The following is a 13,512-nucleotide window of genomic DNA, read 5'->3' as shown; positions in this document are numbered from 1 at the left end:
GTTCCCCCTCTCATTGGAAGTAGATTGCATCTTCAACCAGAAAGGTCAATAATAGGGAAATTGCAGGCTTTAGCCATAGACTTCCAGTCATTACACTAAAGATACTTAGCAACTTCCTTCCAACAGAGTCAACAAATGGAATCCACAAGTTCATCTGACTCTGGGGAAGTAGACAAAGGGCCTCATTACCAAAATCCAGAAGTATCCCTTTAAATATCTGCTCTGAATTAAGATCTAAAGATGCCTGCAGAAGGAATGGGGTGATTGGCTCGAGAAACTACCTCTAACCTCCTTCATACTGGACACAGAGACATACAGTGCCTTGCGAAGGTATTCGGCCCCCTTGAACTTTGCGACCTTTTGCCACATTTCAGGCTTCAAACATAAAGATATAAAACTGTATTTTTTTGTGAAGAATCAACAACAAGTGGGACACAATCATGAAGTGGAACGACATTTATTGGATATATCAAACTCTTTTAACAAATCAAAAACTGAAAAATTGGGCGTGCAAAATTATTCAGCCCCCTTAAGTTAATACTTTGTAGCGCCACCTTTTGCTGCGATTACAACTGTAAGTCGCTTGGGGTATGTCTCGATCAGTTTTGCACATCGAGAGACTGACATTTTTTCCCATTCCTCCTTGCAAAACAGCTCGAGCTCAGTGAGGTTGGATGGAGAGCATTTGTGAACAGCAGTTTTCAGTTCTTTCCACAGATTCTCGATTGGATTCAGGTCTGGACTTTGACTTGGCCATTCTAACACCTGGATATGTTTATTTTTGAACCATTCCATTGTAGATTTTGCTTTATGTTTTGGATCATTGTCTTGTTGGAAGACAAATCTCCGTCCAAGTCTCAGGTCTTTTGCAGACTCCATCAGGTTTTCTTCAAGAATGGTCCTGTATTTGGCTCCATCCATCTTCCCATCAATTTTAACCATCTTCCCTGTCCCTGCTGAAGAAAAGCAGGCCCAAACCATGATGCTGCCACCACCATGTTTGACAGTGTGGATGGTGTGTTCAGGGTGATGAGCTGTGTTGCTTTTACGCCAAACATAACGTTTTGCATTGTTGCCAAAAAGTTCAATTTTGTTTTCATCTGACCAGAGCACCTTCTTCCACATGTTTGGTGTGTCTCTCAGGTGGCTTGTGGCAAACTTTAAACGACACTTTCTATGGATATCTTTAAGAAATGGCTTTCTTCTTGCCACTCTTCCATAAAGGCCAGATTTGTGCAATATACGACTGATTGTTGTCCTATGGACAGAGTCTCCCACCTCAGCTGTAGATCTCTGCAGTTCATCCAGAGTGATCATGGGCCTCTTGGCTGCATCTCTGATCAGTCTTCTCCTTGTATGAGCTGAAAGTTTAGAGGGACGGCCAGGTCTTGGTAGATTTGCAGTGGTCTGATACTCCTTCCATTTCAATAGTATCGCTTGCACAGTGCTCCTTGGGATGTTTAAAGCTTGGGAAATCTTTTTGTATCCAAATCCGGCTTTAAACTTCTTCACAACAGTATCTCGGACCTGCCTGGTGTGTTCCTTGTTCTTCATGAAGCTCTCTGCGCTTTTAACGGACCTCTGAGACTATCACAGTGCAGGTGCATTTATACGGAGACTTGATTACACACAGGTGGATTGTATTTATCATCATTAGTCATTTAGGTCAACATTGGATCATTCAGAGATCCTCACTGAACTTCTGGAGAGAGTTTGCTGCACTGAAAGTAAAGGGGCTGAATAATTTTGCACGCCCAATTTTTCAGTTTTTAATTTGTTAAAAAAGTTTGAAATATCCAATAAATGTCGTTCCACTTCATGATTGTGTCCCACTTGTTGTTGATTCTTCACAAAAAAATAAAGTTTTATATCTTTATGTTTGAAGCCTGAAATGTGGCAAAAGGTCGCAAAGTTCAAGGGGGCCGAATACTTTTGCAAGGCACTGTATAAATGGAATCCACCAGTTCATCTGACTCTGGGGAAGTAGATAAAGGGCCTCATTACCAAAATCCAAGACCTTACACCCTAGGGCCCAGAGTTATTCCTGTTTCCTGGTCAGGTTACATGGTCAGGCATGTACAGTATACAGACGTAGTGTACTACTGTATAGTCTGGTACTCACCGCAGGGTCCTCGGTGCTGAATGTGGATGTCCCTCTGCAGGGCGCAGCCCGTGGCCCTCATCTCACAATGGCTGCCGTAGCTGTGGCCGTCACTGCCGCATACTGGGTCGGGTGTCTGGAGGCAGGCTTCGGGGCACTCACATACGGGCTTGTCGTTCTTCACCACACACACAGCGCCAAACTCGCAGGCCTTTGCCAGGCACGGGCTGGGCGCGTGGAGATCTGAGATGGGAGACAATTGGGGTTAGCATTGATGGGGGTGAGGGAGCAGTGAGAGAGGTTGAAGGAGAAGGATGGGAATTGAGGGGTTAGGGGTTGAAAGAGGGGGCTGGGGGCTAAAGACAGGAAGAGTGGGGTACTCGGCATAGTTTAAAAATAGAGTAGAGGTGGATGGAGGATCAAAAGGTTTGAAAGAAAGGGGTTGGCAGGTAAAACATGTTAATACCTTTATTTAACCAGGCAAGTCAGTTAAGAACAAATTCTTATTTTCAATGACGGCTAGGAACAGTAGGTTAACTGCCTCTTCAGGGGCAGAACGACAGATTTGTACCTTGTCAGCTCGGGGCTTTGAACTTGCAACCATTCCAGTTACTAGTCCAATGCTCTAACTACTAGGCTACCCTGCCGCCCCAGTGTGAAAGTACTGATAACCCCCCCACCCCCTTTTTTGTATGAGCCAATCAGAGGTGTCTGAGCACATTGTAAAAGCCAATTACAGGTGACTGACCACTCTGTATGAGAAACCCACACCCTAAGGTATATGGGTAAAAACCATAGACTTGTGGCACGGATAGAAAATTGGCGAGAAACGGTAGAAAATAACAGTTTTTTTAATTTTTATGGGGAAGTAAACGGGCGCTGATTAATTGTTTCCAAGTATGCCGTTCTTCAAATGAGGCCATTTGCATCTCACTGAGAGAGAGAGAGAGAGAGAGAGAGAGAGAGAGAGAGAGAGAGAGGAGAGAGAGAGAGAGAGAGAGAGAGAAGAAAAGCAACAGAGGAGAAGAAGAAAAAAGAGAGCTCTCTGATGAATAATTCACAAAGCCCAGCTCCTGGGCAGAGATAGATATGAAGAAGTGGGAGAACCATCAGAGAGAACATCAGAGAGAAGGTGTATGCATGCCACTCTCTTCTCCGGCCGCTCCACTACCATTTATTAATTTTTACCTTTATTTAACTAGGCAAGTCAGTTAAGAACACATTCTTATTTAACCCGGCCAAACTCGGACGACACTGGGCCAATTGTGTGCCGACCTATGGGACTCCCAATCACGGCCGGATGTGATACAACCTATAACTTCATTAAATTGGGGGTTAGCAAAGAGACTGCCTGGGCTTCTGAGGGGAGGAGTGGGATGGCGTTCCGTGTGGTGCCGGTTCTGCCATTGCCAGGCGAGTTGGGAAGTGGGTCAGGATCGGGATGAACGAGGAAGAAACATGTAGACGACAATGTGATCTGAAGTGATCCAGCTAATGTTGTTTCATCATCATTGCCTCCTTATCCTTCTTCAACACCCCAATCAATTCTTCATCAAAATTGTTGTCGAGGTTAGATGTTCAGGTCACTGCCAAAATAATGGAAAAACTTTACAAAATGAGGGATGCCTCCACACAGTTGCGGTTCCTAACTAAATTAAGTAATAAGCATCCGATCATGCTAAGGGTCATGTATAAATCATTTCAGGCCATTATTTTGGCTACCAGGGCTATGCCCCCATAGAATGACAATGCCCCAGCCACAAAGCATGAGTGGTCATTTAATGGTTTGATGAGAATGACAACGATGCAAACCATATGCAACGGCCGTCTCAGTCACCAGATCTCAACCCAATTGAACACTTATGGGGGATTCTGGAGCAGTGCCCGGAGAGAGTTTTCCATCAACAAAACACCAAATGATTGAATGTCTCGTGGAAGAATGGTGCTGCATCCCTCCAATATAGTTCCAGACACCAGTACAGTTGTGGCCAAAAGTTTTGAGAATGACACAAATATGAATTTTCACAAAGTCTGCTGCCTCAGTTTGTATGATTGCAATTTGCATATACTCCAGAATGTTATGAAGAGTGATCAGATGAATTGCAACCATGGCGAACCCTCCACCTCTAAATCGATCCCGCTCCAGAGTACAGGCCTCGGTGTAACCCTCATTCCTTCGATGATAAACACAAATCCGACCATCGCCCCTGGTGAGACAAAACCGTGACTCGTCAATGAAGAGCACTTTTTTGCATGTCCTGTCTGGTCCAGCGACGGTGAGGTTTGTGCCCATAGGCGACGTTGTTGCCGGTAATGTCTGGTGAGGAGCTGCTTTACAACAGGCCTACAAGCCCTCAGTCCAGCCTCTCTCAGCCTATTGCGGCCATTCTGAGCACTGATGGAGGGATTGTGCGTTCCTGGTGTAAGTCGGGCAGTTGTTGTTGCCATCATGTACCTATCCCGCAGGTGTGATGTTAGGATGTACCGATCCTGTGCAGGTGTTGTTACACGTGGTCTGCCACTGCGAGGACGATCAGCTGTCCATCCTGTCTCCTTGTAGCGCTGTCTTAGGCGTCTCACATTACGGACATTGCAATTAGTTATTTATGGTTCATTGAACAAGCATGGGATCCAGTGTTTAAACCCTTTATAATGTATATTTGTGAAGTTATTTGGATTTTTACGAATTATCTTTGAAAGACAGGGTCCTGAAAAAGGGCTGTTTCTTTTTTACTGAGCTTACAGCTGAGTTTAAGCCGTATGCGGAGTTTACATACTGCTTAAAGCTATACAGACTAAATCAATTATGTTTGTAAATGATATGACAATAAGTTGATGGTAAGTTTTTGTTTGTTGAGTGATTCAATTGGCTTCAGAATAGTAGCTCCTGCTTGTGACCAGCATGTGAGGCAATATCTCAGATGTGAGAAAATCATAGCGTGCATTTATAATTTGGTGGCCTCCAGAGGAAGGAAATGTCGTATACAGTTGAAGTTGGAAGTTTACATACACATAGCCAAATACATTCAAACTCAGTTTTTCACAATTCCTGACATTTAATCCGAGTAAACATTCCCTGTTTTAGGTCAGTTAGGATAACCAGTTTATTTTAAGAATGTGAAATGTCAGAATAATAGGAGAGAATGATTTGATTTAATCTTTTATTTCTTTCATCACATTCCCAGTGGGTCAGAAGTTTACATACACTCAGTTAGTATTTGGTAGCATTGCCTTTAAATTGTTTAACTTGGGTCAAACATTTCGGGTAGCCTTCCAGAAGCATCCCACAATAAGGTGAATTTTGTCCCATTCCTCCTGACAGAGCTGGTGTAGCTGAGTCAGGTTTGTAGGCCTCCTTGCTCGCACATACTTTTTTCAGTTTTGCCCACAAATGTTCTATAGGATTGAGGTCAGGGCTTTGATGGCCACTCCAATACCTTGACTTTGTTGTCCTTAAGCCATTTTGCCACAACTTTGGAAGTATGCTTGGGGTCATTGGCCATTTGGAAGGCCCATTTGCGACCATGCTTTAACTTTCTGACTGATGTCTTGAGATGTTGCTTCAATATATCCACATAGTTTTCCATCCTCATAAAGCCATCTATTTTGTGAAGTGCACCAGTCCCTCCTGCAGCAAAGCACCCCCACAACATGATCTTGCCACCCCCGTGCTTCAAGGTTGGGATGGTGTTCTTCGGCTTGCAAGTCTCCCCCTTTTCCTCCAAACATAACGATGGTCATTATGGCCAAACTGTTCTATTTTTGTTTCATCAGACCAGAGGGCATTTCTTCAAAAAGTATGATCTTTGTCCCCATGTGCAGTTGCAAACCATAGTCTGGCTTTTTTATGGCAGTTTTGGAGCAGTGGCTTCTTCCTTGCTTGGCGAACTTTCAGGTTATGTCGATATAGGACTTGTTTTATTCTGGATATAGATACTTGTTTACTCCAGCATCTTCACAAGGTCCTTTGCTGTTGTTCTGGGATTGATTTGCACTTTTCACACCAAAGTACGTTCATCTCTAGGAGACAGAATGTGTCTCCTTCCTGAGCGGTATGACGGCTGCATGGTCCCATGGTGTTAGTTTGTACAGATGAACTTGGTACCTTCAGGCATTTGGAAATTGCTCTCAAGGATGAACCAGACTTGTGGAGGTCTACAATTCTTTTCTGAGGTCTTGGCTTATTTGTTTCGATTTTACAATGATGTCAAGCAAATGAGCACTGAGTTTGAAGATAGGCTAATTGACATCATTTGAGTCGATTGGAGGCCTATCAGAAGCTTCTAAAGCCATGACATAATTTTCTGGAATTATCCAAGCTGTTTAAAGGCACAGTCAGGTTAGTATATGTAAACTTCTGACCCACTGGAATTATGATATAGTGAATTATAACTGAAATAATCTGTCTGTAAAATTTTGTTATAAAAATGACTTGTGTCATGCACAAAGTAGATGTCCTAACCGACTTGCCAAAACTATAGTTTGTTAAGAAGAAATTTGTGGAGTGGTTGAAAAATGAGTATTAATTTTCATTTATTTTTTATTTCACCTTTATTTGAACAGGTAGGCAAGTTGAGAACAAGTTCTCATTTACAATTGCGACCTGGCCAAGATAAGGCAAAGCAGTTCGACACATACAAGAACACAGAGTTACACATGGAGTAAAACAAACATACAGTCAATAATACATAATAATACATATTAATGACTCCAACCGACGTGTATGTAAACTTCTGACTTCAACTGTACATCTGTCATCATTCTTACCAGACTTCAGTCCTTTTATCAAGGAAAAATCCCGTTCTATCATCTGCCTAAAGAGGTCCTCGTTGAACCATTGTAGAGAGGTTTCCGTCTTGGCTTACATTGACATTTCCTAGTAGAAGAGGTATCCACTTTGTCAATAGCTGACAGAAATGTTCTGTATCCAGACTCTGAGTCTTCATTGCTTTACAGATCAGACCAGTCAATTTGACTTACAGCTGCATCATAGTTACTCTGCTCACTTTTCAGGATTTTTTGTTGTATTGTTGCACATTAATATGGTTCTTAAATGTATTTTTAGTGAGCTTTCTAACCACCACTGTAACATTGTGGTCAGATATGCCAGTTAGTAAGTTACTGGACTTAGTTATTCAATAAGGTCTGTTAGTAAACACCAGATCAATTTGAGTATGGGATGACTGTGTTACTCTGGTTGGACCTTGTATTTTTTGAGTCAGGTTTTTTCCTGCAAGTTTTATTTTCCCAGTTTATATTGAAATCGCCCATGAAGATGATCTCCTTCTTATAATCACATTCTTTCAAGCATGACATTTAGATGGTCAGCAGATTGCTCTCATTCTCTTGAATGGGTGGTTGGAACGGATTGACAGTTGAAACCCCAAAGCCCCGGGAGACTGTGACGTATGTCCTCATCTAGCCAAGCGGACAGGAGAATTATGCAGGGTGTCGAAGCCATGTGAGGGAGGCTCATTGACATGTCTTGCGGGTGGGGGCATAACGCGGCATGTCGGCCGTTAGGGAGAAAGATTATAAGCCAGGGGAAGAGGATGTGAGGATGCATTTGATCCGCGGCTTCCCAGCGAGCGCGAGGGAGTGCTGTCATTACCCTGATTATTATGGGATTAGACTAGCATCTCAACAGGCGCTCCGTTTAAGAAATCACTGCCGTTTCATTTTGAAAGCACAGGTGCATTTAATACTCTTAATATTCCCCTCCCCTGGGCCTCAGCCTTGCGCTCTTGGTTCAATCATTAACAGATAGCAGAAGGCAATTTACCTATGTGGCGCTATCTTGCCCATGGAATACCAGTGACGTCATCTCCAGCTGTTAGGAAGAGAGGCCCTATGTAGCAGTTTGATAGATAGCATCATGTCTAAAATCTCAGGATTGCGGTGGCTTCCCAGCTCACCATTGTGTTGGGGTGTAGTTTGGCTGCAATGTAGAGGGTCCGCACACAACAAAGAACGTTTCTAAGTTATTCTATGCTTATTTCTTTATTTCAACAAGTGCAGAACAAACGTTCAGGATGTTAGGCTGTCGTCAGTGTCATAGTGTCTCTTCACAGGACAAGAAAGGCAACTTAAAGAGAAAGGGAACAGCAAAACAACAAGATAAGGGCCTGGCTGATACTGGTGTGAGGAGGAGCATTGCCCACCGGCGACCATAATTTAACAAATCTAAACTGATCGTGTGCAAGGATGAGCGAGGAGACAAGGCTCTCAGTTTTTGTAATTGGAATGTTGTGGCTTAAGCAGTGGAACACTGCTATTGATTTCTGTGTTGTGGGAATGCCGGTGGTTCGAAAGAGCTGCGAAATTGGCATGTAAATATATAAGTAGTGGAACTGTGCCTAATTTTGCCAGGCTTCAGAAAAAGCTATTCTGCCTGATATTTCTTTTCTCACTGTGTGTATGTAGCGCTGGAAACAGAGGGCAATCGACACACACACTCATGGCCTTCAAATGGATTCACCGACCCATTTCCCAAGGCCCGGCTCCCTAACATGCAACTGCAGTCTCAGATAACGCTTTTGTCCCTGGTTCTCTTTGTTTCTACACCAAAAAATAAGATGAAAAGAATCCAAAAAGCTCTTTATTCTTTAATGCGCAATCCTTCTGGAGGCACATTTTTTTTATTCCAGATTTATTAAATAGAAGAAGCAAAACTCCCACAGTTCTCGGTGAAATAATCTTAGTGGGGAGAGAGAGTGTAAGATTAGAGACTTTGAGAAACGTCCAGCAGCCCTTATACCCGGCTTTGGTAATTGAGATGGCTTACATATTCTCAGTCGGGGAAAAAAATCTTAAGGAACTGAAAGCGTCTTTTCTCCTTCAGAAACAGTGAGGGAGACTTGGAAACGGCAGCCTGCCATCCCGGAGGCCTGGGTAGTGATGGTCGTGGTGGCTGTGCTGTTCAAGGACTGGAGCTTTCGCAGTCATATGCCTCAGGAGAGCAGGACATATACTGGGAGGCTGCAGTAGTCAGTCACATACAAGCATCAGATGCACACATACTATTTAATGTCCCCTCTGTGTTTATCAAGTGAAAGAGACAAGACAATGATGTGTGTGTAAGAACCAGAGTGCCACAAATCTAATCAAAGAAGTGAGAGAAAAAGGTGTGCCGTGGAGAGATGGCTGTAAGTGAGTGCATCGCCGCAGGAGTGGTCTTGGAGATGAGTAACTCTTCTTTGATCAATAATTCTGCTCCTAGCTGAAGAACAGAAACCCCAGTGGATTCTCTACGGAAGGACAATGTGTCTGTCTCAGAAGTGGCGACTTGGGAGTCTGAATTCTGCCTCCGCTTTGTGCCCTTTTCCCACCAGTCTAGGCCATGCCCCCTCCCTTCGCTCCCCTGCTTTCCTTCTCCTTTTAATTAGTCTGATATTTTATAGTTGCCATCCCCGAGATTAAAACCAGGGGGATTAAAACTCTTGTCAGAAGAAATGGGCTTCTGGGGTGCTGCTGGTATGCAGCACTATGGATTGCTTTAGAGAACCATTACTGCCGCTGGCCTACCCACTGACAGACGTTCTGCTACATGTATACCCCCCCCCCCACAACCACAAATGTTCCGCTGCCCGTCTTTCCCCAAGAGAGGCGTTGCCTCTTCCCTTCTCTCACTAAACTGTCACATTAGTCAAGATTTAGAGGCGAGCTGAATGCACTCGGCGGGCGTTCTGTATATAAGCCAGGAGAGATGGAGTGTCATGTTCTTAGCCGTGTTTGCGTGGGTAATGTATGCGGTTCAACGCTGTACATATGGATGTAAAAGCAGGGAGATTATATTTTTGTGGTCGAGCATCTCCTTACTCATGCATATGTAGATTGGAATCTTCCTTGCTCCCTGGTTCATTTCAGGATTACTCCCAATGTCACGATAAGAATCAGAGAAAACCCCTCCCCATGCTGTCAGTAGCCAATCGGATGAGAGAGAGGCAGTTGTCAGTGCCACCATTGTAGAGAAGCAGCCAAATGGGAAGCGCCCTTACTCAGTTTTGGGGGGGGGGGGGGGGGCTGCTAGCAGTGAAAACATTTATGGAACATATTAAAATAGGTGCCAGAACGGGAGAGAAAAGGCTAAATATTAGCATATAGTGAAAGAAAGGCCCGCGGGCCCTGTTTCCCTGCTACGGAGCACTTATCACAGAGTAATGGCTGCAAGGGGACAAAAACAAACACCATAGTCCTCCACTTGCTTTTTAAAACCCCAAACACGCTTTATCTACCAGACGACACAGATGAAGTGAAATACAGCGAAACAGAGGGTGAGAGAGAGGGGGTGGGAGAAGAGGGGGAAATAAAAAGAGGGAAATATAGAAAAAGCTCAAGTAAATGAGGACAGAGAAAGACAACAATGAGGGAACACATACAATGGTTCTTCCTTTAAAAGTTGTGTCGTACTGCAGCACAGCTTGCGGGTTGCCGCAGAATTCTATTTCATGTTATTGAAGTGTCAGCCATTGTTGCCATTCTATTCCAAGAAAAAGGAAAAAAAGAAACCCTCAGGATTTCTGTTAGGAAAATATGGCGCTGTACAATGGAACCGGTTGGGAGTAGGCTACTAAAGTGACAGCGAGTGAAAAGCAAAATAATCCTAACATTTCCACACCCTAATTGTAGTCTAACCAATACCCAAACGGAGATTCAGTGAAAATAAAAATCTCGTTGATTTATCAAGACCAGGCCCCCCATGCTTGTCTCAGAGCAACGTGAAACGGTGCTGAAATAGTTGACCACACGCAGGTTGGCTATTGCTCCAAATCCTGTCATAACAATTGAATGACTTTGGGTGTTGCCTTCATTAGCCTACTTTATTCCACTATTTCTGTCATTTAGTGATATTTATTCCCATAGTAATTTGTTTTGGATCCATCTAGATGTGGTTAGAAAACAATGCATTGTCCTGCTGATAACCCATCAAGGATGGGCTATCACAGTGCTATTCGCCTGTGTTATGCTGAACGCTAAAGCCCCGGAAAATAAACAGGTAACAGGGCCGGCCCTCCCATTAGACAAGATTAGACGGCCACCTGTACAACATTCTTTAGCACCATGACCAGGATCTCTATTCATTTAAGTGAGCAGATTAGGGCTTTCAGGTGGAATGGAAAATTGCGTGTGAATTCATAAACCATGTGCCATGGAATCATTAAATTGAAAATCATTAAATTGAAAAAAAATTGCGATCTATATGGCACAGGTGTCAATTTTCTGGTCTTTAAATGAAACTGGTATATATTTTTATTTATCACATTTTTCCGACAGACAAGTTTGCGTTTCTTACTTTTCCCCCCTTCCACTTGATAAAGGTTCCAATTTATACATTTTTATCAATTAGTACATTTGAGTTTAACCACAATATTTGTTGTATTATTTGTTCTGTATTTTCTGGTGGTTTAAACTGAAACTTTCTATGGCTTGTTTAAAAAATAACAATATTTTGGAGATTATTTCGTTTTTGAAATATCCGAATGTCAGCGGTTATAATCTGAATAAAGGAAAAAAGGCAATTCTTGAACATGGGGTGAGACATTCTTACTAATTTGTAAATAAAGGCAGTTTGTTATTTGGAATTCTGTTCTGTTTTTAGAGGGAGAGAAACCAAAAGCCCACCGTGCCTATTTTGGGAAAATCGTCAGTCCACATGTCAAGTGAAATTCCCCATTGAATTTATCCAAGTTCTCTCTTAACTCCAGGACCACCAACAGTTGTTTGTTGTTGTTGCCTGATGCAGGACTCTAGTGCCAGAGAAGATAGACTCTCAAGCTGAAAACACCTCCATTAATTTACGAAAAGTCCATTTGTGCCACAGTTTAGACTACCAAAAGGTCAGCGTTCTAAGTCCCACTTGTGAAGGTGTGATGCAATGACAGAATGCCACCATCTACCACTAACTGTTGCAGCATAAGCTCGTAACTCTTAAAGGAAGAACCACTGTACAAAGATGAGCTCCTCCATCTCATGACGTGTATATGTACAGAGGAGAGGGGGAGGAGAGGAAGGAAGTTAAAGCAGGCCACCAAACAGCAGATGGGCATCATTGGCATGGTGGTCCACACAGAGGGCACACAACACATACATTGTGAGAGAGGAAGAGGGAGGGAGGGAGGGAGGGAGGGAGGGAGGAAGGAAGGAAGGAAGGAAGGAAGGAAGGAAGGAAGGAAGGAAGGAAGGAAGGAAGGAAGGAAGGAAGGAAGGAAGGAAGGAAGGAAGGAAGGAAGGAAGGAAGGAAGGAAGGAAGGAAGGAAGGAAGGAAGGAAGGAAGGAAGGGTGCAACAGACAGGGTAAGGGGAGGGGTGGCTCACCAAAGCAGAACCCTGCTATACCCATAAGGCCTGGTGACTGCTCACAACTCTGCCACTACTGAAACACACACACACACACACACACACACCCTCATCACCACACACACACACTTCAGTCCGCTATGGGCCACGTTAAATATAATCCCTAGTACCCCTGCCATACCGTCAACCTGACTCCCAGAGCAACTACACTAATTAGATTCATTACCAAACATCACTGGAGGTCCTCGCTGGGTTTAATAGCTACTCAGTCTATTATTGTTGACTAGTGTCGTCGCGTGGCGGAGATGCTAATCAAATCAACATGCAAATTATAAATATTCACCGGAGAGGCTTGTGTATATGCCATTTAGCAGACACTTTTTATCCAAAGCGAATTACAGTCATGTGTGCATACAGGGTGTCACCGTAGGTGCACTTTTCTCCCCAGTTCTCCTCCTTCCCTGAAGCTCTTTGTCAATGACAATGTCTCTCTGGCTGAGTGATTCTCTGTTAACCTCTGGGAGGAGAGTGCGTGTGTGAATGTGCACATACACACACACAAACAATGAGCCAATATAGCACCGCTCTCAAACGGTATTCAAACCAATTATCTAACCATCTAACTAAGTACTTCACTGTCTGTCTGTGTGTCTGTCTGTGATCCGCTGTACCATCTAATGTGTCCCTGTCTCGCTGCAGTAAAAGCTGTCTTTGAGCGCTCTGGGTTAAGACAGACACATCTTAAGCCCCTTGGGCTTTTTTCATCTGAGCATCTGGGGAATGCTATGAACTGGCCACTCACAATCCACCGCCATTCATCTTTAAAGTGGAAGACCATATGGGCTTATATATCAAACAGGGCACATTGTCTTTTTCAGTTTATAAAATGGTTGTGTCCAGTGTTTCTCAAATTGTTTACGGCACTGACCAAATTTCAGGTCTTGGACGTTGTGAAAATGTTGTGCAACTCCCAGCGCACATTTACTGTGAACACTGATGCTGTAGCCGCTTTAGTTAGTTTTACTGTGAACACTGAGGCTGTACCTGCTTTAAGTTACAGTTTTACTGTGAACACTGAGGCTGTACCCGCTTTTAGTTAGTTTTACTGTGAACACT

The 13,512-nt window shown here is 43.5% G+C and overlaps 1 protein-coding gene across 5 annotated transcripts in view; it reads right to left on the bottom strand.

Moving 5' to 3' along the window:
• LOC109869661 (agrin) overlaps positions 1-13,512 on the bottom strand; it is a 537,476-nt gene that overhangs the window by 166,464 nt on the left and 357,500 nt on the right. For all 5 annotated transcript variants that reach the window (XM_031803590.1, XM_031803591.1, XM_031803593.1 and 2 more), the window contains one exon: positions 2,123-2,344. In XM_031803590.1, the coding sequence (XP_031659450.1) occupies positions 2,123-2,344 (222 nt within the window). The remainder of the gene's footprint in view (positions 1-2,122; positions 2,345-13,512) is intronic.

This window comes from Oncorhynchus kisutch, linkage group LG24 (genome assembly GCF_002021735.2).
Source record: "Oncorhynchus kisutch isolate 150728-3 linkage group LG24, Okis_V2, whole genome shotgun sequence".
NCBI classification, from domain to species: domain Eukaryota; kingdom Metazoa; phylum Chordata; class Actinopteri; order Salmoniformes; family Salmonidae; genus Oncorhynchus; species Oncorhynchus kisutch.
Note: the sequence above shows the minus strand (reverse complement) of the source record. Positions and strands in the feature narration are given on the sequence as shown.